Raw genomic sequence first — 24,775 nt, forward strand, 5'->3', positions numbered from 1 at the left:
ACACAAACACAGGCTCTAATCCAGTCAACCAGTCTAACTATGTTCAATTTAAATCCTACAATGACATGCTGTCAAATAAGGGCAGGGTCCTCTCTCTCCCACTAAACACACACACACACACACACACACACACACACACACACACACACACACACACACACACACACACACACACACACAGGGAGAGAGGACTAAGTTTCTAGGTCAGCCTGGGAGCTGGTGAATTTGAATCCACCAATCAGAGAGGCTGTTTATGTTTTCCCGCCAAAACATGTGCATCTTTTTACACACGCAGCACAGAGACATAGACCTGCTTCTTTCAGTTTATTTCACATAGTGAGGATTCCCCTCAAACAAATGACCATAATTTCCTAACCATAGGGGCTAGAGCGGTCATTCTTACACCGTTTTGTTCAGAAGAGATGGGGGAATCTTCAAGTGTTGACAATTTATCATTAAAATATGAATTTTTAGAGATATATGACATGGATGACTTGTTGACTTAGAAGCCACGAATTCCCCAATATGCAAATTTGAATACCTGGAGCCCACATACATGATTGGCTGGCTGGGAAGCTGTGCAGTTCCTGATTTGTGGATTTGAATTCCTCAGCCCTCAGATATGATTGGCTGGCTTAGAAGCCATGAAGGCCCCAATATGCAAATTTGAATGCCTCAGGACACATATATGATTGGCTGGGAAGCCGTGCAGGCCCTGATTTGAAAATTTGAATTTCTCAGTCCTCACAGAGGATTGGCTGCCTGGGGACCTGGCAGAAATATATAGAAATACTATCATTAAGCATAAATACTACATTTAGTAGAAATACTATGTTTTAGCACAAATACTATAAAAAGCAGAAATACTATAATTTAGCAGAAATACTATATTAAGCACAAATCCTATAAAAAGCAGAAATAGGATGATTAAGCATAAACACTACATTTAGTAGAAATAGTATGTTTGAGCAAAAATCCTATAAAAAGCAGAAATACTATATTAGGCACAAATCCCATAAAAAGCAGAAATAGTATGATTAAGCATAAATACTACATTTAGTAGAAATACTATGTTTTAGCACAAATAGTATAAAAAGCAGAAATATTGTAATTTAGCAGAAATACTATATTAGGCACAAATCTTATAAAATAGCAGAAATAGTATTATTTAGCACAATAGTAATAAGTTAAACAGAAAAATTGGAAAAGCAAAATGGACAGCTGAAAAAATGCTGAACATGCTGAGGGTCCCTCAAATATACTTGTTAAATGAAAAAATCAGCAAAAAAATGCACAGGGAGAGAGAAGTAAGTTTCTAGGTCAGCCTGGGAGCTGCTGAATTTGAATCCACCAATCAGAGAGCCTGTGTACTTTTTCCCGCCAAAACATGTGCCTCTTTTTACACACGCAGCACAGAGAGGCACAGGATTATTGCAGCCTATTTCTCATAGTGAGGACTCCCCTCAAACAAATGACCATAATTTCCAAACCGTAGGGGCTAGAGCGGTCATTCTTACACCGTTTTGTTCAGAAGAGATGGGGGAATCTTCCAGTGTTTACAATTTATCATTAAAATATGAATTATTAAAGATATTTGACTTCTAATGCACCATAACTGAGTAGAGCGAAGCAAAAACTGCCTTGACTTGCCCTCAAACAACGCTTTGTGACTTGAAATCTATTTGGAGTATCGATATCATTCTTTCACCGTAAGAGACAGCAGGCTTTGGTGAACAATCATGGAAATTTTCAGGTCTCTGTGGAAATCCAACAAAAAGTTATGACGAGAGAAAAAAGTGGTTCATTTCCACAGTTTGAAATCTGAAGAAATCTGAGCGAAGGACGAATTTCCTACCCTCAAACAAGTCCAACTCATTTCAGAACGGTAATAGGTGAGAAAGAAATTCTTGAATTGTGAGCGTCAGGGGTGTCTGAAGATATTCGGGGACAAGCCTCATGTCTTAACTTTGCTTCGTTAAGGAGATATGACGATTCGAATATGCCTCTCATTACAGAAATCCAGCGGTGATTTTGAACAAGCTCTCCATTCACTTTATATGGAGAGTTTTCTGACCTTGTGTTAGTCTGAGGAGATTTGCAAAAATTCTATAAATCCCACAACAATGATGGTGACATTTCCTGAAAGCCAGCAAAAATACCTACGTTTTGATGTATAATTTGTGGAAGTTGAGTGAAAATTGAGCAAGTAGCAGGAAGTTGTTCGGACACGAAGAGAAGACTGCAAAACCTTCAGTGACACACTGGAAGCCAAGAGCATAGCAACCATAACAACGCATGTATTTTGTGAAAAATCACAATTTTGCAACTCAAAACTTTAAGAGGCATAAAAGTAAAACAGTAGAAGATTTGAAAAAGCTGAATCATACCTGAATAGCCCAATAATTTGTGAACATTTTAAAATTTGAATGGTTGTTCTAGGTGAAAATATGAGGAAGTAGTTAAGTTTCAAAAACAAGCAAATTTTAGCAGAATTGCTGAAGTTTCCCATTCATTTCAATGGGACAAATTAAAGGAAAAAAGTGGAATATTTTAAAAAGTATAATAGCAAAAAATACCAAAAGTCATAGCGCACATTAGCAGAAATAGCAGAATAGTTTAAAATTTGAACGGTGAAAATCGGCTGAAAATTGTGGAAGTAGTTAAGTGCCAAAAAGTGTACGGAAGCAACTAGAATAATAATAATAAAGAATAAAGAGAAACAGGAACTCAATAGTGTGGATGCTTAAAGCATCCACACAACTAGAAAAATTTGCATTTCCTGCGAAAATGCAGTGTGGATGCTTAAAGCTGAAGCTGTATGCAAAAAGTAGCTGAAAAAGCTGAAAAGTTGCAGAAATTGTAAAAACTTTGCAGAAGCAAAGGAACTTTGCTAAAATGGAATAACTTAGCAGAACTGCAATCACTTAGAGGAAACTGTAAAGCTGAAGCTGTCTGCTGAAAATAGTTGAAAATAGCTGAAGAAGCTGAAGAAATCAAAGTCAGCGTTTAAAAAGTTGTTGAAATTTTAATAACTTTGCAGAAGAACATCAAGTTAGCAAAAATGTAATAACTTAGCAGAAATGCAATAACTTAGAAGAAACATAACAATTCAGCAGAAATGTTGTAGTTTACCAGAAGCTACAACTTAGCAGAAATGTAATAATTTATTAAAAAATTAATAACTTGGCAGAAATATTACAACTTACCAGAACTGCTATAATTTTGCAGAAATGTAATTATTAGGAAAAAAATGTATACAGATAACAGCTGAAAACGATGACGTAACCTCAAAGTTACTTGTTTAACTGTGAAAAATGACCAGAAACATTAGAAAAGAAAGAAAACCAATTCAATTCAATTTATATAGCAACAAATCACAACAAAAGTCGCCTTAAGGCGCTTCATAGATACAGAGAAAAACCCAACAATCATATGACATATGACCCCCTATGAGCAAGCACTTTGGCGACAGTGGGAAGGAAAAACTCCCTTTTAACAGGAAGAAACCTCCAGCAGAACCAGGCTCAGGGAGGGGCGGCCATCTGCTGCGACCGGTTGGGGTGAGAGAAGGAAGACAGGAATACCAGCCAGCAGATAAACTGATGTGAAACAAAACCAAGGTAAAATTGCAGAATTTACACAGTTGGTGAAAGGTAAAAATGGCAACAAAAAACCCCCAAACAAACAAACAAAAAAAACAAACAAACAACATTTAGTTAATAAGTGCACAAGATGATTCGATGATAAATATGGTGAATAATAATCACTGCCCTGCGTTAGAGAGTGACTTATGATGATGTATTAATTGGCTTAACTTTACCTCTAACAGCTTTTCACATAGTGCTGTGACCAGGGTGAAATCCATCATAAAGTAACTGTAAACAGTAGAACCATTAGCATGAATGTTATGGTTCTACTCTGATCAAAACTCAAGTCAGCTGTGTGACCTGATATAAAATGATAAAGAGGAACACATATAAATGACCTTTATGAACTTTTCAAAATGACTTTATATGTCTGACCCATTATCTATATATATTAGAGCAGATGTGGAAAACCACTGTTAGACCTACTCTATACTAACACAAACACAGTCAAAAATTCATTGCTAGTGTGACATGTGGTCCTTTTTGCCTTTGACCAATGATATGCTGGTTACTTGGACCAGTTTAGTATTTGCTGTCACAGAGGAATGTTAACCATAAATCCAAAAGACAAAACTGAAAAAATATGTTAATTGCAAACATGTTTTTGCTTAGTAAGAGGATTGAAATTACATGGAAACTGTCACCTTAAAGCCTCATTGTAAATATCATCACAAACAGATGTTTTCCACACGGTTAACAAAGCTCCACCACATCCAATCACTGCATATAAATCTAAAAGAAAACAACAACAAATAAAATGTAATTAACACAAGTGAAGTCTAAGGAGCTTGGAAAGAAAAGCGTCTGGACTTCTTTGAGTTCCTTGAAGACGTTTCACCTCTCATCCGAGAAGCTTCTTCAGTTCTAAGGGTCAATGGTGGAGAGTCCCAGATTTAAACCCAGTGGGAGTTTCCCCCCAAAGAGGGACAAAGAACCCCCTGATGATCCTCTACCTAATCACATGAGCCAAGGTGTGAAAGTGGGTGTGGGTCCCAATCAGCCAGGGTTTCGGGTGAGCTCATTGTGAAACCTGGCCCCACCCTATCATGTGATTTCCCGAGGTCAGGAAATCACCCACGCCCACTCCCAGGATGTGAGTGGACGTTACGGTGTCTGGGGAGGGAACTCAAAACTGGATTATAGATGGCAGACAGTTGGTGTCGTAAACCACCGCCTCTGTTTAAAGATCGTCGCTCACAGTGGACGTAAATGGCTTCTTTCACTCCTCCATCTGTCCAAAATGTGAACATTGGCATCCTCAAAGACTGACCTTTGTCCTTTAGATGCAGATGGACTGCTGAGTCTTGTCCTGTGGAGGTGGCTCTTCTATGTTGTGCCATGTGCTTGTGAAGTGGCTGTTTGGTCTCTCCGATGTAGAAGTCTGGGCATTCCTCGCTGCACTGTACAGCGTACACCACATTGTTAAGTTTGTGTTTAGGAGTTTTCTCTTTCGGGTGAACCAGTTTCTGTCTGAGTGTGTTACTGGGTCTGAAGTACACTGGGATGTCGTATTTGGAGAAAACTCTCCTGAGTTTTTCTGATACACCGGCTACATAGGGGATGACAATGTTGTTGTGTCTGTCTTTCTTATCCTCCCTCGCTGGTGTCTGATGTTCTTTTCTGTGAAGCTGGAATGCAGGCACACTGGACGAGCTTATTCTAAAAAATACAGAAAAAGGAACATTTTAGTAGTGTTAAGGCCTAAAAACTACAAATAAGTTATACAATGAACAATATTGAAATACCTTATAGGTGCTGCAGGCCATATAACCAGAATCCAGAGCAATCTCACACTCACATGATGGTGAGGAAAGACATGAGCTCTGCAATGAGGTTTGAATGTCTCAGTTGGAACACTGAAGAACTCAGAAGACAGCAATACCTGCACAGAGAGACAGAGTAGAAAAAGCATAGATTTGTAATCCATAATGTGAATTAAAACTCAAAAAGTGTCAACAAGTATAATCATTTGAGTGTGGAATTATTTATGCAATAAACAGGATTTAAATTAATTAATTGAATTAAAAAACACTGACATGTGTCCTAATTACTCCAAGTTTGTGTTCCAGAGGGTGATGGGAGTCAAAGAGGAGGTACTGGTCCGTGTGTGTGGGCTTCCGGTAAACTTCGATGTTGAGTTTGCCGTTCTCTTCAATGTGCATAGCGCAGTCCAGGAAAAGCAAACAGTCGTCCTTTGTGTCTTCCCTGGTGAACTTGATGTTTTTATCCACGGTGTTAATGTGCGCAGTGAAGGATTCCACTTCTTGCCTTTTGATTTTGACCCAGGTGTCATCTACATATCTGTACCAGTGGCTGGGTACTCTTCCTTTGAAAGAGCCAAGAGCCTTCCTTTCCACTTCCTCCATGTAAAGGTTGGCTACAACAGGTGACACAGGGGAACCCATGGCACAGCCATGTTTTTGTCTGTAGAAACCCTCGTTGTATTTGAAATATGTAGTGGTGAGGCAGAGGTCTAACAGTGTGCACATCTGATCGGGTGTGAAGTTGGTCCTGTCTTCCAAGGAGCTGTCTTCTTGCAGTCGTTTTCTGACAGTCTCCACTGCCTCTGTAGTGGGTATGCAAGTGAAGAGAGAGACTACATCAAAGGACATCATGAGAACCTTCACAGACATGACACAAGGGAAGACTTTTGATTTAATAACTAAGCTTAAAACAAGTGTTACCTTTGAATATTTGTGGGAAAAATCTGATGCTAACCCAAGAATACAAAGCCACACTGGAAATGATGACAGGCTTGCAGCCCTCTGTCTTCCTGGAGTGAGGTGCCCGATCAGTAGAAGTGAATTGACAGAAGTCAGTGTCTGTAAGAGTGGCCAAACACTGATACTCTGTCCACTTGCGTAGAGTCTAAGAAGCTGGAATGCAGGCACACTGGACGAGCTTGTTCTAAAAAATACAGAAAAAGGAACATTTTTTTTGTCTGTAGAAACCCTAAAAACTACAAATAAGTTATACAATGAACAATGTTGAAATACCTTATAGGTGCTGCAGGCCACATAACCAGAATCCAGAGCAATCTCACACTCACATGATGGTGAGGAAAGACATGAGCTCTGCAATGAGGTTTGAAGGCCTCAGTTGGGACACGGAAGAACTCAGAAGACAGCAATACCTGCACAGAGAGACAGAGTAGAAAAAGCATAGATTTGTAATCCATAATGTGAATTAAAACTCAAAAAGTGTCAACAAGTATAATCATTTGAGTGTGGAATTATTCATGCAATAAACAGGATTTTAATTAATTAATTGAATTAAAAACACTGACATTTTTTTTTATCAAAGATAAAGAATGATACCTCTCTCTGCTCTGAGGATCACTGAGCATCTCTGACAGGAAATACAGTTTCCTCAGTATGAGTCATCATTGATGGTCTCAGAGGTGTGTAGTGTGGTAGCAGGATGATGGTCTCCAGATCAGGCAGGAGGTCAGGTGATGGGTGTGTCATCTTCTCCATTGAAGACACACTGGTATGGCAATTCATAACACAGCAGTCTCCTTGTGGCATGTAGTTATCTGTGCAGTCCAGCACTGATGGATCAGGTTTGGCTCAGCAGTTCATGAAGATGGTGTCTGAAAAAATATATCTAACAAAACACGTGCTTATAACACCACCCACCCAGCTCAGCCCCCAAGTGTCTATGTAATGCTGGTATGGGGTGTCGGTTACTAAGTCTAATTAGTGCATCAGAAAGCGGGGGCTACACCTAAAGCCCACACTTTTTGATGTCTTTGTTTATTAGCAGCTTTTTCCAGCTGCTCAGAGAATTCTGACTTGGCCTTTATCCACCCAAACCCAAACCCACCCGGATAAAGGCCAAGTCAAACTCACACACCATACCAGCATTACATAGATACTTGGGGGGTGATCTGGGTGGGTGGTGTTAAACTGTAGTCGGGAACTTTCAGAAAACTATCCATTTACTTCTAAATCAGTTTTTATACATATTCTGTAAGCTGTACTAATGTTTTTCTCTACATAATGTATCATTATAGACATCTCTGGTAGCCTAAAGATAGTTTATAACTTTTGACATTTTTTACCTGTAAAACATGATAAGCAAAAACTCATTCATCACAAAAACTTTTGATTCTACAAAAGCTACTATAATCAAGAAAATATAATTGTCTGTATTTATTCATGTGAGCCATAATAAATACCTGCATTTATGTGGGATTTATTTATTTACTATTTCATATTTTCAAGCCCTTGGAGGGGAAGATCTCGTTTGTTGAGCTACATACGTCACAGTAAAAAGATTTAGTCATTTAAAACATGAGAATAAAAGAAATGATGTTGGTTTAATAAATGTTGCAGCACATTTCAGATCAGAGGTGCATGATAGCAGATGTTCTCTGCTCTGCATGAAGTTCAGCAATGATTTGGTGAAATGATTAATAACATTGCAATAAGAAAGGGTCTTCTTACAGACAGAGTAGGGAAGACAATTTTTTCAATGAAAAATATTTTTCATGCTCTACAATCAGTAAACTCTGTAACAAACATGATCTGTAATTGTTTCAAAACTCACCAGACGACTTCATGATTGGCTCGAGGACAGGACACAAAACACAGGGTTGTGGTAACTGTAATATGATCTCAGAACACCTGAATATAGACATTTCTGTGGCTGAGAAATAAAAATGAGGTCAAGCAGGGTGTTCTTGTCTGTAGTGCCAGAAGTGATCAGCTGTGAATACCCTCTCGACTGAAACTGCTCCAGAATCTGTTTTCTTCCACTCTGCAACTGGTTCTCATTAAAATCTCCACACACAATGATTGGGTGACAGTCCATTATTTCAAGTGAATCTAAAAGACTTACCAGGTTTTGCATGAATGGTGTCAAACTGTAGTCAGGGGGTCTGTACACAACAGCAATGAGTGCAGGGAATGGAGCCTGAACCTTCAACACTAAAAACTCAAGATCAGTGACATTATGTAGATACTGTTTTACCTGAACCTGAAAATGATTCCTCAAATACACAACAACTCCCCCACCACTTCTGCTGGCCATGTGAGGAAAGTTTGTGTAGGACACATGTCTGTTGCGTTTGAACATGGTGTAGCCATCCAAATGAAGACTGTCTGCAACAAAGGAGCCTTGAAGGTGAGACTCAGTGAGACACAAAACATCTGCTAAACACATTTCATGATGACTCTTGATGTCACTGATGTGAGATGGCAAACCCTCTGTATTGTGATGGATCAGTGTAAGAGTGTCAAGTCTGCTGGCTGTTTCTCTGACCTGAAGAAGAGGCATCATTTCCTCAACACTGGCTTGTCTCATGGTTTGGAGCGCTGCAGTTACCTCGGGATTGGCGTAAATCTTTTTCTCATCCAAGTCCTGCAAATAGAGTCCACTGAGAGACGTCACCCTGCTGAGAGCAACGTAAGCCATACCTGGTTCAAAAATGTTCTTCATTGAAACTACAGCTGTCTGTGTTGTAAGACCCTGAGTTTTGTGAATTGTGCAAGCGAATGCTAGCTTTACAGGAAACTGTCTGCGTACTGCTCCTTTAAACTTCAGACTCTCCTCTGCTCTCTCAATGTAAACCAGATCATCAGAAGCTGCATTAGCACTGCGGTTGTGTCTCATAGGCTGCCGGTTGTCCATCCTGAGCCCCAGTTTAATTATGTGACCATCATTTTCAGATCTCACCACCTTTACCAGTATACCAAAAGCACCGTTGACCAAACCGTTTAGTGTGTCCAAGTTTCTGGTCAGCATGACTCGAGCTCCTTCAGCAACATTCAGAGTGTCAGGTAAATCATTTCTCCCACCTGTAAATGGTTTGTCTCTTCGTTCCATTCTGCCTGTACATTTATCCTTCTGGAAATCGTCTGCATTGATGATTATGATGTTTGAATGAAGCTTCTTCAGGGTATCTGTGTTGTGGGATTCCACATTCTTGTTGGTGGCATAAATGTGTAAGACCTCAGTTGGACATTCTTCTGGTGCAGTCACAGCCTGTGACAACAAATCTCTGTCGCACTGAGAAAGCTCATCTGTCTTTTCTTTGACTCTAATCCTGTTCAGCATCTCTGCAAAGGCCACATCATCTTTCTGACGCATGATCTCGGTTAGAGTGATCATCTGAAAATGTTCCTGCCATAGGTCAATCTGTTCTGGATCGTAAACACAGAGAGGTTTAGACTGTCGCACTGGTGGCAGCTGGTAAAAATCTCCAACAGCTAAAACTGACATTCCACCAAAAGGTCTCTGAGTGCCTTTGATTTGTTTCAGTCTTGCATCCACATAAGCAAAAAGGGGTTTTGAAACCATTGAAATCTCATCAATAACAATAATTTCAGCATTCATCAGCTCAGATCTGACTTCATCCAGTTGGTTACCAAGTCCTTGAATGGGTGGTTTCAGACTCCTGGGTAGTTTCAGTAGAGAATGTAATGTAGAGCCATTGATAGAAAAAGCTGCTGTACCGGTAAATGAAGTCAGTAAAACAGTTGGATTTGATATGTCAGCTTCTTCTGCATTAGCAGGCAGTCTGCTCAGGATCTTTGATGCTTCAGAATGAATACACTTAATCAGATGTGACTTTCCAGTTCCTGCACCACCATTGATATAGAAGAAAAATGGATCTGGGTTCAAACCACAAACTCGCTGAATACACCAGTCTCTTATGGCATAGAACACGCAGGCCTGCTTCTGGTTCAGATTCTGATACATTACACGTACCACGGCTGGATCTACTGCAGGTTGTTCTCTGATGGCTCTGATCTTTGTTACAGCATCAGACTGACGACTGTAGTCGGGGACATTCTCCTGTTCGTTCTCATCATCAGAATGTCTCTCAGGAAGATTCTCATCACATTGCAGCCTCACAACTTCAGATTCAGGAGCAAGATTACACCATTCATCAATCACAACATCCCTATTTTGTTCAAACTCTTCCAGTGCACTCTCAATATCCTCAGAGTTCTTCTCATACTTGTCTTTATTTCTTTTCACAACCCTTTTCACAGACTCACTGTGGTCTGAACATGGAAGTCGTACAAAACCTGAGTTGTAGAAGGACTGATAGGTTTGGAACCCTTGTGGTTTCAGTTCCTGCTCTGATCTGTGTGGAAGGTAAAGTCTCAACAGTCGACCATAATATTGCTCAGGATCTTTTTCCTGTGAACAGTGGTAATATCTGATTATAGCTGGTTTATCATTCTTTCGCCTTTGTACAAATCCAAGCTGGTTTAGAAGAGGAAGCACATCTTTTCCTTCATTTGGACCACTCACCAACCTGCACAAGGCAGCAAAATCAGCCAGTGACATTTCCTCATATTCTGGGGTCTCAGGTCTGCATTTGTATTTATCACTCAAACTTGTCATCCAAATATTACAACTGTCGTGTGTTGTGCTTTCCAGGAAGCTCATGGGCCGACTCATTTTTACTGGGTTATCATCTGTTGGTACAAATACAACACTGCGGGAACATTTTTTCATTTTTAGGCCACAGACTCGAGTCACACACTCCTGTGCGCTGATTTCTCTCTTTTTTGAGTAAGCCTGCATCACAGCTCTCATTTCATCACACTCATTGACGGTGTTCTTATCAGAGTTGTCAATAACTGTCTTCAGGTATTCAGAGAGGCCAGATTCTTTCTTTGTTATATATTTACAGAGGTATTCTATACATGAATAGGCATTCAAAATGAATGAGACATCTAAATTAGAGTTCCAGGCTTCAAGCAGGTCTGGGTTGTAATTGTTGATCCAACACTCATTTGGGTCACGTTTCAGAATCAGAGCTGTTTTCTTGTTTATGTCTTGGAGGCATTGTTCATACTCATTCATTGTTAAGTTGCATCGTGACAGAATCTGCTCTATGGTGAGGGAAGCAGCTTCAGGTTCCTTCAGCAGGTTCAACAAAGGTCTGAGTTTGGCTTTTGCAGCTTCAGTGTCTGAATCCTCATCCTGTCTCACAATCATTGTTCTTGTGGCTGGTGGTTTGGGAAACCCAAATCTACAACCAGAGTTCACACTCTTAAAGCATGTCTTTGTGTGGTTTTTGCTGTGCTTTTGTAGCTCAGTGACTTTTTTGTGCAGTTCAGGTTGTTTGTCTGGATCAGGGAGTTGAGCTGAGATGTATCTGTCAACAAAGTCACAGACAGTTTGGTCGTCATCCACATCTGCTTCTACCTTTTCTCGAATCCACAGCAACATGTGTATATGTGGACTACCTCTGTGCTGGAACTCAACTCTGTAAAAGTAATCAATTATCTCACCAAGGGGCTGTGCAGGAGAAAAAAGCAAATCTCTGAACAAAGCCTCAACACGTTTATCAAACATTCGCATGGTGGTTACTGGATTTGATCTTAGAATTTCACACTTTTCTGACCAGTCCAGGGCTTCAAAATCAACCTCTTCACCTTGCTGTCTCTTTATTGCTTGAATCACTTCAGGCCATCTCATCTCAGCAGCAGAGAAAGTGACAAAGAACTGAGGTGTTCCTATTTGGCGAACCATGCTGAATAGATCTCTGGTAGTTTTCTGCCAGTAAGCTGGAGTTCCTCTGAGTGGCTGCATAAATCTGATTGCATCTTTATTTCTTACCAGCTTCTCTACTTCTGTCTTACTTTGTAACATTCCTGATGTGATTTTGCGTCCATCTTTGGTCATAGTTTTACCTTTCCTTAGCTGTATCGTCATACTGGAATTAGCCAAGTGTATTTCAGTGACAAACTGTGAGAAAAACAGGTAATTTGTGTCTTTAGCAAATCTTGCATCAATGTTGAAAAGCCTTGACTTGAAGTAAGCACTTGGTGTGAGTTTAAGAAGTCTCTTTTCATCCAGTGTATTCTGACCAGTAGGAAACTGCACAGGAAATGCCATGGCTTCCAAATGAGGAGTTCTGAAGAAGCTAACAGGATTGTTTCTTTCTGCAGGAGCCACACAATATGTGTTATCAGTGAAACAGAGAATCTCTTCTGAAATGTCTACAGGCTGCAGACAACTTTCTAGAGCAAAACCTCCATTGTTCAAATCACTTTCTGGTTCATCTGGATTTTGTTCCTCTGGTTGTTCATCACAGGATTGCATATTAATATCTTGGTCACTTTGAGACTCACTTTCACACAAAAGGGCATCTTTTTCATAGTTGTCAATTTCCATTAAATCTGCTTCATTATAATCATCACTTGCCATGCTGGCTTCATCACTGCTGTCATCATCAGGTAACGTTGGATCACAAAGCAATGCATCATCTCTGATAATAATATCTGTGTACTGTGGATGAATTTGTTTCAGTTTACGCAGAGCTTGAATGAGTTTAGACCAGGTGACAGTCTGGAACAGCTGATGGCCTTTGTAGCACAGTCGTCTTTTCAGCTTTATCCTCATGATCTGTGATTGGCTTCTGATCCTCGGTAAACTGTCAACTGTTTGTTGGACCTCAGATGGTACACACACCACATTACCACGTATGAGTCTCTGTCTCCCCTTTGGAAGAGGAATAATCTTAGCAAATGGTATGCATTTGGCAATCAGATGTCTCTCCAGAATGTTGAGATCACAAAGTTCAGCTGGAATATCCTGCAGTTCTAAACCATTAACAGCAGCAAGCCTGGGCATGCATCCACTTTTGAGGGAACTGTGACATGTGTGACAGATATACTCTTTTTTTCTCTCAACAGGAAAGCTGCAGTGATCATGACATGCTTCATCACACACATGAACAAATTTACCAGTTAGGCACTGATGAGCTACAGTCTGGTGTTTTGAGTAATTTTCTCTTTTGCAGATTTTCACCTGATTAGGAAAAGAAGCTTTTAGACAAACAGTACAAACATAAGATGGTGCTGACTTAATGTTTGATCTGAAACGAGATATGGCCTCATTCATTAAAGTGTTCTCTGGATGACACTGTAAACTCTCAGCTGGTCGATGCATCTGGCGATATTTCCGTTTTATATTCATTGCACATCTGATATTATGCATCTGTCTGAAAGAAAAACCGTTCCAATATTTTACTCTCATTCGTTCTCTCATATTGTCCTTGTGTTGTTGCTGAAATTGTTTTTCTTCTCCATACCGCTTTGTCATATAAGATCGTTTTTTCTGTTTAAAATCTTCGCTTTTTTTATATAGGTTATATACATATGACCTCATGTAAGCTTTATGTTTCTCTCTGAATCCAGCACAAGTTCTGTATATTCTTCTTATACGCTCTTTCTGCTTTTCTCTGAATATGGGATTGTCTTTATATGTCCTTATGACACATTCTCTTTTTCTCTCTCTAATTTTAGCACTTTCCCTATACATCTTTCTTAAATGTTCTCTCTGTTTCTCCTTATAGGTAGCATTTAATTTATACAATTCATTTTTGTACATGCTCTTTTTCTGTCTGTGATCAGGATCATTACACTTCTTAGTTGAGTTTTTTTTCTTTGTCTTGAAGCTTTCATCAAACCTGTACATCTGCCTTTCTTTCTTCTTCTGATTTTCCTTTCTCTGTGGTACTTTTTCTTGGGCTAATAATCTTCTCCTTATTTTTCTCCTTTGCTGTTTATTATATTTCAGCAGTTTATCTGAGAGTTCCTCTGTTATATTATTTAAACAGTAGGCAGTGTTTGAATCATTCTGAGGAACAGAATCTGATGTTACCTGCGTTTCTCTCACAGAGGATGCAGATGTTTCTTTTTCTAAATACTCAGAAGGAAGATGGTTGTTTTCAGTAGCAGCTGTCTCATTTGAATAATCCACTCTGGATGATGTCACTTCAGTCGTTAAAGTGTCTCTCACAGTCTTCCGTGTCTGGTCAGTAGATCTTTGGGAGTTTATTTCATGAACGGCTTCATTTAAAGCTGGTGCTGTAACAGTTGTAGCTGTTTGTCTGTATTCGGTGGTTTGATTAGCATCTCTTTGGTCAGCAGCGTTTTCACTGTGAAACTCGATGGGCTGTAGCTCATAAGTGCAGCTTGGTGCGATGCTGAACATTCTGTACAAACGTTTGATCCTGTCAATCATGTCATTAAGACGTGTGAATTTCAACATAACTGCAGTTCCACCACTTACACTTAGCGACAATGGCATACCAGTAGACTTACGTGGGTGAGGATCAAAATATGCATATTCACCTGAAGTCAGCCTGCTAACAGCGATGACTGTTCCTCCCATGACTAGCAAAGCATAGCGAACGTCTGAAGCCAAACACTGTAATCCCTGTTCAAGGCTCGGAAAGTGATCTGTACCATCAAATGTGCCGTAATGAGCAAACTGAGACATGTCGACTTGATACTCGTGTGTGCGGCTGGTAACAACTGAGGGAAGTTCATCGCAGGCTAGAAACACACTGTTCACAAACCTCAGTCTTGCATCTGAATAGACGGCATGGCCTTTGTCCAACACACGGTTTAGATCTGCTCTGGTAATAAATTCATCCTCGTGTAAGAATGACAGGAAAACCAAGCTGTTAGCCATGCATTGCTGATTCCGGTACTTTCCATATCTAGGAGCGGCCTGGCTTCGGGAAGCACAGACGCTACTCACTCGTGGACTTTCACTGTTTGTAACCTGTACATGAGACTGTCCTGGAGCTTGTCCATCATGCTGTGTTTGTACAGTTAGCTGGGGTTTAGTCTGGATTACCTGCATAACTTCAGGCTCTGGGACAGACACTGAGGGAACACTTCTTTTTACCACATCTGCATAAGACACTGTGGCTGTCTCTCCATCATGCTGTGTTTGTACAGTTAGCTGGGGTTTAGTCTGGATTACCTGCATAACTTCAGGCTCTGGGACAGACACTGAGGGAACACTTCTCTTTACCACATCTGCATAAGACACTGTGGCTGTCTGAACACTGCTCTGCACTTCTGTGCTGGGAAAAGCTGAAACACACACCTTTACCTGCTCACTGCTCTGAGAAACATTCACCTGTTCTTTCTGCTTTTGCCATCTAAGCTTCTGGGACTGCGACCTTTGACTTTTTCTTGGCATTTTGCTGAAGTACAATCTGGAACTTATATGTGGTTATACACAAATATAAACAAAACTGAACCTTGAAACACAGAAAAACTTATAACTCCTTAAGTTACTGTTAAATCTGAGAAATGTACTATTATACTATAAAATGTTTTTATGAATATATGAATAGATGTTAAAAAGCTGATTTGTACTCCAAACTCAAAATAAAGGAAATTCAAAGTTCTCTGGAAACAATTTGGTCCGTTTTATTGTACCTCTTTTAGAAACGGGGTTTCTTCAGCTGGATGTTCTGCAGCAGTCAGGAAACAGGAAGTCTGGGTCCTCAGGCACTTCTCGATGACAATACTGACTGAATACTTACACTGAGTGACAAAATGGGTTTGTCCTTAAATAATAATACTATAAACTTGCAGTCAAATGTTATAGCCAATGAAACAGACTAACAGACTGGATCTGATTTATTATTTATCTGAATGTATGTATTACAAAATAACCAGATTATCTTATTACAAATAAACTTATAAAAAGGTGATATTTTATACAATTGATCAAAGTAACCCAAACTAGCAGTCCAAACTAAAGTCTAATGCAAAATTAAAATGACAAATGTAGGGCTGTGTAAGTAGTTTCTACTATAAGTTCTACTGTACTGTAATTCTACTACTGTATATTCAACTTGTAATTTAAAGCAAAATGACTGAATGTGAGAGAGCTTAATGACAGGAAAGAAAGAGCAGTGAGAGCAGAGATCTCTCAGAATTCTGTAACAGATAGATCAAGTTCTGGTAACTTGGATTTCTGAAAATTGGATTCTGAAAGGATTCTCAAAACTTGGATTCTCAAATTAGATAGAGCAGTAGAGATAGAGGGATACAAGATGGAATGGCTTTCAAATTAGATAGAGCGGTAGAGATAGAGGGATACAAGATAGAATGGCTTTCAAATTAGATAGAGCAGTAGGGATAGAGGGATACAAGATAGAATGGCTTTCAAATTAGATAGAGCAGTAGGGATAGAGGGATACAAGATAGAATGGCTTTCAAATTAGATAGAGTTGGGAGAGTGATAGGATAGACAGAATTGCTTATAATGATAGAGAGAGAGAGGATCTTCTGCAGCAGGTCACCTGTAAGACACAAAAGGCATGGAATTAGTCATATTTCCAACATGCTTGGATTTACCATATTCTTCAGACTATATGGCACACCTAAAATCCTGTCATTATCTCAAAAACATACAATGTGCCTAGCGTATCGATTCTGGTTATGCTTACTGACCTCAAACGGGATTTCTGTGGTACACAGCGCTCAAAATTCTGTCAAATATTTTAGTAAGACTTCGTAAGCTACAAAGCTGCGCTGCTTGATGTATTGTCAGAGCATTATGGCTACCATAGTCAGGACCCTCGCAGAGTAATTCGTACGGTGCTTCAACATAACATTATGGTGTGTGTACAAGGACCTGGCACGTGCTAAGAGACATGCTTAAGAAGCAGATTTCAAACTGATCAACCCATGAAGAGTTTGATGGATTTGTGGATGAGGAATGAACTGAAAAAGTGAGTGTATTGTTCTGTATTTTATGTGTTACAACTGAACAGTGTTGAGAGTTGTTTGTGAATGACTTGAATAAAGTTTGACTTATCTGACTGTTTGTTTGGCTTAATCTGCCTTAAAAACAGGCTTGTTTATTGACATTATGCCTTATAATCTCAAAAATACAATACATGTAGGGCTTTAAATACTAAAGACTTCTACAGTAAATTATTGGACTGAACAGAATGACAATGTTTAACAAATGATGGTGGAACTGTTATAAGGACATTTTTACATTCTATTAAAACAATAAACTAAGTCTATAAACTCAAACTAAGACGTGCTGCTACAGTAACTTACTGTAAATATTAAATGGTCCAACAAAACCAACACACTGAGGTTACAGCAGACAGTTTCAGGTCACTCTGTATGAATTTTGGCAAAATGAGAAATTTGGAGACAGCTAGTTTCTACACAGCAGTTTCTACATATTTCAGTCACATTTGGGGCATGTTTGATACACAGCAATAAGCACTACACTAAATCTATAATAAACTTATCATAGCTGATATAAAGGCCTAATTAGCAAAATTTAGTATGATGATCATTTCTTTGTAGATCATTTCATGATAAAAAGAACAGAAGTGAGTGCTGTATCTGAGCTGTTGCATGTAAGATCTTTGCTGGAGATTCCCACATTTCTTAAACAAACAAACAAACAAACATGACTTTCAGACACAGTTCATCTTTTGTAAATTAGGGCAGGATTATTTTCAAAAAACAGCCTTGATAAAAATATCAGGCCACTATAAAATGTCTTATGTTTATATCCCACCTATATTTTGCAAGTCATTATGACAAATTACAAAAAGCAGTTTTTAGGCAGTGATTTAAGGGAAGAAGCTTTTGGTAGGGCATCCACAATGCCCTACCACCAGTGGTCTCAAACTCTGGTCCTTAAGGCCTGGTGTCCAGAAACTTTTCTATGTGTCCCTGTTGCAACACACCTGAATAACATTAGTAGGTCATTAGCAAAACTCTACAGAACGTGACTGCATGCTGAGGTGGTAATTCAGCCATTTGATTCATGTTATAGCAGCTCATGAGTGAATGAACATGATGCAATGAAAGTACTTTTAGAAGTACATTTTTCCAAACACTTAAATTACTTAAATTTGAACAGTCTTCGGGGATGCCACTTCAACACAGTCAAATTCTATACTCTCACTAATGACCTACAAATGTTATTCAGGTGTTTTGTAACAGGGACACGTGAAAAAGCTTCAGGACACCGGCCCTTGAAGAGTGGAGTTTGAGACCCCTGCCCTATGTGAATATTTAATTGTCCCTAAACTGCTAGTCGTGAGCTGCTCTAATGTGAAACAAACACATATAGTTCTGTAAAGGTTTACAAAGAGATTTCTAAGGATCTGGAGACCCCATAAAACAAAAACGCTCCCAGATATTGTAGCTGAACAGGCAAAAACAAGTTGCCTAATAATATCTCGATGATAACCAAGAGCTGTGCTGACTAACTGCACTAAACTGAATCATCTATAGTGAGAGAAAAACACCAGCATTAAAGTCAAACATGGTGCTGTTACTGTGATGTCCCAGAGTTCCTTTACTACTTCAGGACCTACATCAACTCATCAGGTCCTGGGCTTAAGTTTAATCACACTTAGGATCTGAAGCACACAAGCAAGTCCAATTGAATGAATGAAACAAAACACTTGGTGTAAACGAATCAGTCTGGACTTTAATGAAATTAAGATACTTGGTATGACTTGAAAACCCTATCCATCCATCCATCCATCCATTCGCTTCCGCTTATCCTTTTCAGGGGGCACTGGAGCCTATCCCACCTGTCATAGGGCGAGAGGCAGGGTACACCCTGGACAGGTCGCCAGTCTGTCGCAGGGCCAACACACAGGGACAGACAACCATTCGCACTCACATTCATTCGCAGATACACACCTAGTGACAATTTGGATTATTCAATTAACCTATCCCCACAAGCTGCATGTCTTTGGACGGTGGGAGGAAGCCGGAGTACCCGGAGGGAACCCACGCAAACACCGGGAGAACATGCAAACTCCACACAGAAAGACCCCGGCCTGATGTTGGAATTAAACTCAGGACCTTCTTGCTGTGCGGCAACAGTGCTAACCACCGTGGTACTTGGTATGACTTGAAAACCCTATATTGGGCCTTAATTAAGACTTTTTTCTTTTCTTTTTTTGCCTGTCCTGTTTGGATCTAATTAAGACAATTCTGAAATTATAGTGGACCAAAATCAACCAGTGATGTAAACCAGTCATTACCAGTTACTGTAAATGCTTGATGGTAATTGTTGCTATCAGGGCATCCACAGCTGGGTATTAGAGACCAATATGTTTTTACATTAGACCAGGTTGTTCTGGTTCAAAAATGAAATCATCACTTTAAAACTGCTTTTTGTATTTATCCAGGTCATCCTTGTTAGATGATTTGAAACATGTGAAAAAAAGCATAAACAAAATAAATCTGCAAGGAAGAAAGACCTTTCTCAGCACTGTACTGCAGACAAAACCTATACTTACCAGACTTGCGACGATCAGATCAGTATCCTAGAGAAAGGAAACAACACATCAGATCACTGTTTAATGACTTACACTGTTGAACCTCTTCACACACAATCCAATTTACTGTGACATGAAATAACTAGTAAGATCCTCAATTTCTTCAAGCCTTTATGAACTCACTGTAGTCTAAAGAGGACAAACTTTAGTTACAGAGTCTCACATGACGATAACATGTGTAATAAAGGCATGCATACTACAGAAGTGCAAAGAAGAGGCACCAATATTTGTTGGTACAGATTATGGCTTTTTAGCTCCATCATTTTCTATCACAAGTCAGTGCTTAATAAAGTGTGGAAAAACCACAACTGTTAGAATCAACGGAAAACCTCATTAGGTTTTAGTTCTGATCTGAATATGTAAATCCTAAAATACATGTAAATTCTGACATGTTATAGTAACAACAGTGGCACGCCATTTTTGCAATTAATTTCTTAAAAATTATAATAAAAAGTCCTTCCATTGTACCTGTTGGCAGGAATCTTTTTGTATTTTGCAATATTTCCCTTTTATATATAATTTTCAAACACATTGTATCAAGCAACTTATTAAGAAACTGATTTAAACTTAGTGTACATAAATTACACACAGGCTTTAACATACACAACATTGCCTACTCACAACTCTGGTTCTCTTAGTCTTTTATTATTGCTTAAATGTTTAACGTACCACTTCTGTTCACTCAGGCAAAAATACTTCTATAGTGGTCTGACTTTAATGTAATACATAAGCAGAATATGAGTGAAGATATAAATCAACAACTGTGGTGCTCTTAAGTGTTTAAGCTACCACTTACACTAACTCACCTAAAATGCGTTCATAGTTATGTCTGCTAGGTAAATCCATAAACAAACGGAGAACATGAACAACTGTATAAAAACAGTTGTTTGTGTTCAAACATAAAAATCAGACACAAATGGCCTGTTAAACTTCAGGGACAGTCAGAGGTCATGTGTGGGGCCTTTGCTGCTACAAGGTATAAATTCTGACCATTTGTTTTTGCCCATCAGTAAATGGTAATGTCACAAAAACCAAACTACGTTAGGTAAGTTGCTAAACATGTTACACAGTGACAATGTCATATTACTGCAGTTACAATTGCTGCTTACTTACCAGCAAAGGCAAAACCGAAGTTCTGTTTCACTCTGTAACAAAAGAACAAAAATACAGAATCAGACAACTGAAATCAGCATCAGAGTCAATACTGCATCACAATCTGTAGTGGGAAAAAAAATCTGTTAAATTCTTTGTTTACAACAGCTTTACTATAAACACCCCATCTTCTCTTTCTGCACCTTATTAAAGATTTCTGTCTTTATTAAGGTGATGTGTCGTTTTATCCATCTGCAATTCCACAGAAATTCCTCATGAACGTAAAGCTCTAATACTTTGGTGCTATTACATAACACAGCAGATACCACAAGCAATGATTTGCTCGCACTGCACACTTGATCAAATGATAACATCACAGTTTCAAAGCGTGCAACAATCACAAATAATACTTGATACTATAAATGCTTGATGGTAGTTCTTCGTATCAGGGCTTCCACAGCTGGGTATTAGAGACCAGCATGTTCTCACATTAGAACAGATAGCTCTGGTTTGGTTTTCTCTGCTTCATACGTGAAATCATCACTTTAAAATGCTTTTTTGTATTTATTCATATCATCCCTGTTAGATGATTTGAAACATGTGACAAAAAAGCATGAACAAAATAAATCTGCAAGGAAGAAAGACTTTTCCCAGCACTGTACCTCAGAATAAATGAACTCACTTTAGTCTAAAGAGGGCAAAATTTAATTGCAGAGTCTCAAATGGCCTTAACATGTGTAATAAAAACAATAATTACTACAGAAATGCTTTGATAAGCCTTTAAAATTAGACATAAATGGCCTATTAAACTTCAGGGACATTTTTAGGGACACTCAGAGATCTAGTGGGGGGGGGGGGGCTTTACTGCTTATAAATCCTAAATGTGTTTTTGCCCATGAGCAAATGGCAAGATATCACAAAAAGCCAAACTATTGTATGTAAATTGCTAAAAATGTTACACAATCCCAATTTCATATTGCTTCAGTTACAATCACTGTTTACTTACCAGCAAAGGCAAAACCAAGCTTTATTTCACTCTGTGTAACAAAAGACAAAGAACAAAAATACAGGATCAGAAAACTCAAATCAGCATCAATACTGCATCACTCTCTGTTGTCAAAAAGATTCACTAAACTTCTTTGTTTACTACAGCTGGAATACAAACAACAACTCTCCTCTGTTTTCTTTGGTCTACATCTCATTTAAGATTGCAAAACACTCATACATGAAAAACTGCACGACATATTTTTAAGGCTTTAATATTTGAGGTGGTCTGCATTCAAATTCTACTTCCTAAAATATTACCAACTGCACATAGTATCATAGTAAATATGCTGTAGTTTTAAAATAAATATCTATGTACCATACTAATAATAATATACTGCCATATTTTATTTATGTGAAGGTGGGCTGTTGTTTATTTCATTAATTTCCCACAAAGTGAGAATTTAAACTGTGCTGCAGATTTAGGTTGGCAAAAACAAGCCTTTGTTAAACAGTTCTTAAAAATTAAAGTCTACATATTAGGAGTTCTTATTATTCTTGGGCTATGTCCACACGTACTTTTGAAAATGGAGATTTTTCTATGCGTTTGCACCTTTCGTCCACACTTAAACGGCGTTTTCGGTCACTGAAAAACTAAAAACGCTTGCCAGGATATTTTTGAAAACTCCGTTTTTGCATTTATGTGTGGACAGGGACACGGAGAAAACGCAGCGCCTTTTTTGCCGTCACACTGTGCGCCACGTTATTGTTTCAGTGAAATGCATTTCTACAATACGGTTACTGTTAATTGTTCTCTCTGCAGTGTTTAAATGCTTACATATACACACACAGTTACTGTCCCCCCACACATATGGCCCTGTTCTGCTTTTATGCCCCATCTTTGTTTGCCATTTCCCACCGAGGCTTCTAGACTTCTGATTGGCCAACATTTCTACACGGTTAGGAATATATCGCCACCTGCTGCTTTGGTATGTTCCTAGCAGAGTTTTCCTTCATTTCTGCATTCATGTGTGGACGGGATTGTTTTTTAAAATGAAAACGTAAAGTCTCAGTTTTCAAAAATACCCGTGTATGTGGGGACATAGCCTATGTTTAATCCTCAGTTTCTCCCCCCCTCCTTTCTCTTAATTAATCCACAAGACCTGCACACACGCGACTCTTTTTCTCCCGTGTTCGGTCAGAGGCGGTAAAATGGCTCCTTTGATCTTGCCGACAGCTGACACTGAATCTAAGATGGCGGTTCCTTAAAAACTTTACAGCATAAAGAATGAGGCTGTTTTAACCAACTGATTTGTGAAGAGAACTAACTGCACCTTATGTAACAGACTGACAAACACGAACACACCAAATGTAATTAATAAAACAACACAATAACCGTGGTTCACAGTCAAATTTTCATTTCACACTGGGCTCAAAGGAGCGCTAGGCATTAGCATCGGGTTGTTAGCTCATCAAACACTCCTTTTACATACAAAAATGACAAAGTTTCACTAAGAAAAAGCAACCACCGTGTTACTCTAATATGAGTTATACCTCGGTTGGCTTTATAAATCACTAAAAGAACTCGTTAAATCGCACAAACAGACTATAAACATTTAGGAGAGAAGAGGAGAAGCAGAGCAGCAGCACTCACCCAGAGCGGACTCAGCGAAGTGTGCGGAAAGGCGGATGTCCGGCAGTCAGGTAAAAGATGAGGCGTTCATGGGTAATAGGAAATTCCAGTATTACACACAATGGGCATTGTAAACATCAAAAATGTAGGTGATTTTAAATATTCTATACAATATTTATTTGCTACAGAAAAAACTCGCAGAACTTTAAATCTATAACTTGAATAAATATTATTAGAAGGCTCTACTCCTGAACACCAACACCAAAGAGCTGAGTTCACCAGACCTGAAAAAAAAAACAACAACAACCAGTCCAGGACAGTCAGTCTGCAAAGATGTTTTAAAGACAAATATATATATATAAACATTATCCATTAAGGATTCCCCTCAAAACAAATGACTATAATTTCCTAACCGTAAGGGCTAGAACGGTCACTGCACCGTTTTGTTCAGAAGAGATGGGGGAATCTTCAAGTGTTGACAATTTATCATTAAAATGTGAATTTTTAGAGATATATGACATGGATGACTTGTTGACTTAGAAGCCACGAATTCCCCAATATGCAAATAGTATGATTAAGCATAAATACTACATTTAGTAGAAATACTATGTTTTAGCACAAATAGTATAAAAAGCAGAAATACTGTAATTTAGCAGAAATACTATATTAGGCACAAATTCTATGAAAAGCAGAAATAGTATGATTTAGCAGAATAGTAATATATAGAAATAGTATGATTAAGCATAAATACTACATTTAGTAGAAATACTATGTTTTAGCACAAATCCTATAAAAAGCAGAAATACTATAATTTAGCAGAAATACTATATTAAAATTAAAAATGCAAAATACAATAAATGTCCCTAAGGACCTCTGAAGGTTAAACACAAATCCTATAAAAAGCAGAAATACTATATTAGGCACAAACAGTATAAAAAGCAGAAATACTATAATTTAGCAGAAATACTATGTTAGGCACAAATAGTATAAAAAGCAGAAATACAATTATATAGCAGAAATGCTGTATTTAGAAAGAAAAATATAACATAGTAGAAATAGTATGATTTGGCAGAAATACTATATTTAGCACATATAATGTAACATGACAGAAATTCCTCCAATTAGTAGTAATACTTTAACATAACACAAATGTTATGATTTGGCACAAAAATCATGATTTGGCAAAAATACTATGATTTAGCAGAAATACTATGATTGAGCAGAAGTACTAAGATGTAGTAAAAGTACTTTGATTGAACAGAAATACAATTATGGAGGAGTAATACTTTAAAATGGGAGAAATATTGA

The 24,775-nt window shown here is 38.5% G+C and overlaps 1 protein-coding gene across 5 annotated transcripts; it reads right to left on the reverse strand.

The window, feature by feature from the left end:
* Window positions 1-3,005: 3,005 nt before the first annotated feature.
* Window positions 3,006-10,386, reverse strand: LOC147300724 (uncharacterized). Of its 5 annotated transcripts, none has more exons than XM_086284857.1 (6): window positions 6,965-8,197; window positions 6,644-6,780; window positions 6,366-6,554; window positions 5,684-6,213; window positions 5,393-5,529; window positions 3,006-5,306 (listed from the first exon to the last, which is right to left on the reverse strand). In XM_086284857.1, the coding sequence occupies exons 4-6, from the start codon at window positions 6,134-6,136 to the stop codon at window positions 4,718-4,720; spliced, it is 1,179 nt and encodes a 392-aa protein (XP_086140983.1). In that variant the 5' UTR covers window positions 6,137-6,213; window positions 6,366-6,554; window positions 6,644-6,780; window positions 6,965-8,197; the 3' UTR covers window positions 3,006-4,717. The 5 variants fall into 5 exon arrangements, 2 of the variants coding, with proteins under 2 accessions (XP_086140983.1, XP_086140982.1); XM_086284856.1 differs by having other exon boundaries at window positions 6,332-6,554; XR_015127572.1 differs by lacking the exons at window positions 3,006-5,306; window positions 5,393-5,529 and having other exon boundaries at window positions 6,074-6,213; window positions 6,965-10,386.
* Between the last annotated feature and the right edge of the window lie 14,389 nt (window positions 10,387-24,775).

The sequence above is a fragment of the Aulonocara sp. 'chitande type north' Nkhata Bay genome, unplaced genomic scaffold, assembly GCF_057382095.1.
Source record: "Aulonocara sp. 'chitande type north' Nkhata Bay isolate Kocher_YH1m ecotype deep benthic unplaced genomic scaffold, A_spYH_male_GT1.1 unmapped_scaffold_9, whole genome shotgun sequence".
Classification (NCBI taxonomy): Eukaryota; Metazoa; Chordata; class Actinopteri; order Cichliformes; family Cichlidae; genus Aulonocara; species Aulonocara sp. 'chitande type north' Nkhata Bay.

Bases quoted from the DNA above. Each gene is read 5' to 3' on its own strand.
- LOC147300724 (XM_086284857.1), bottom strand. From the start codon at position 6,136: ATGTGCACACTGTTAGACCTCTGCCTCACCACTACATATTTCAAATAC. The intron at 5,530-5,683 runs GTCAGTGTTTTT...CTCTCTGTGCAG, and splicing joins TTGGAGTAATTAGGACACAT to GTATTGCTGTCTTCTGAGTT. The intron at 5,307-5,392 runs GTATTTCAATAT...TGTATTTTTTAG, and splicing joins TGGCCTGCAGCACCTATAAG to AATAAGCTCGTCCAGTGTGC.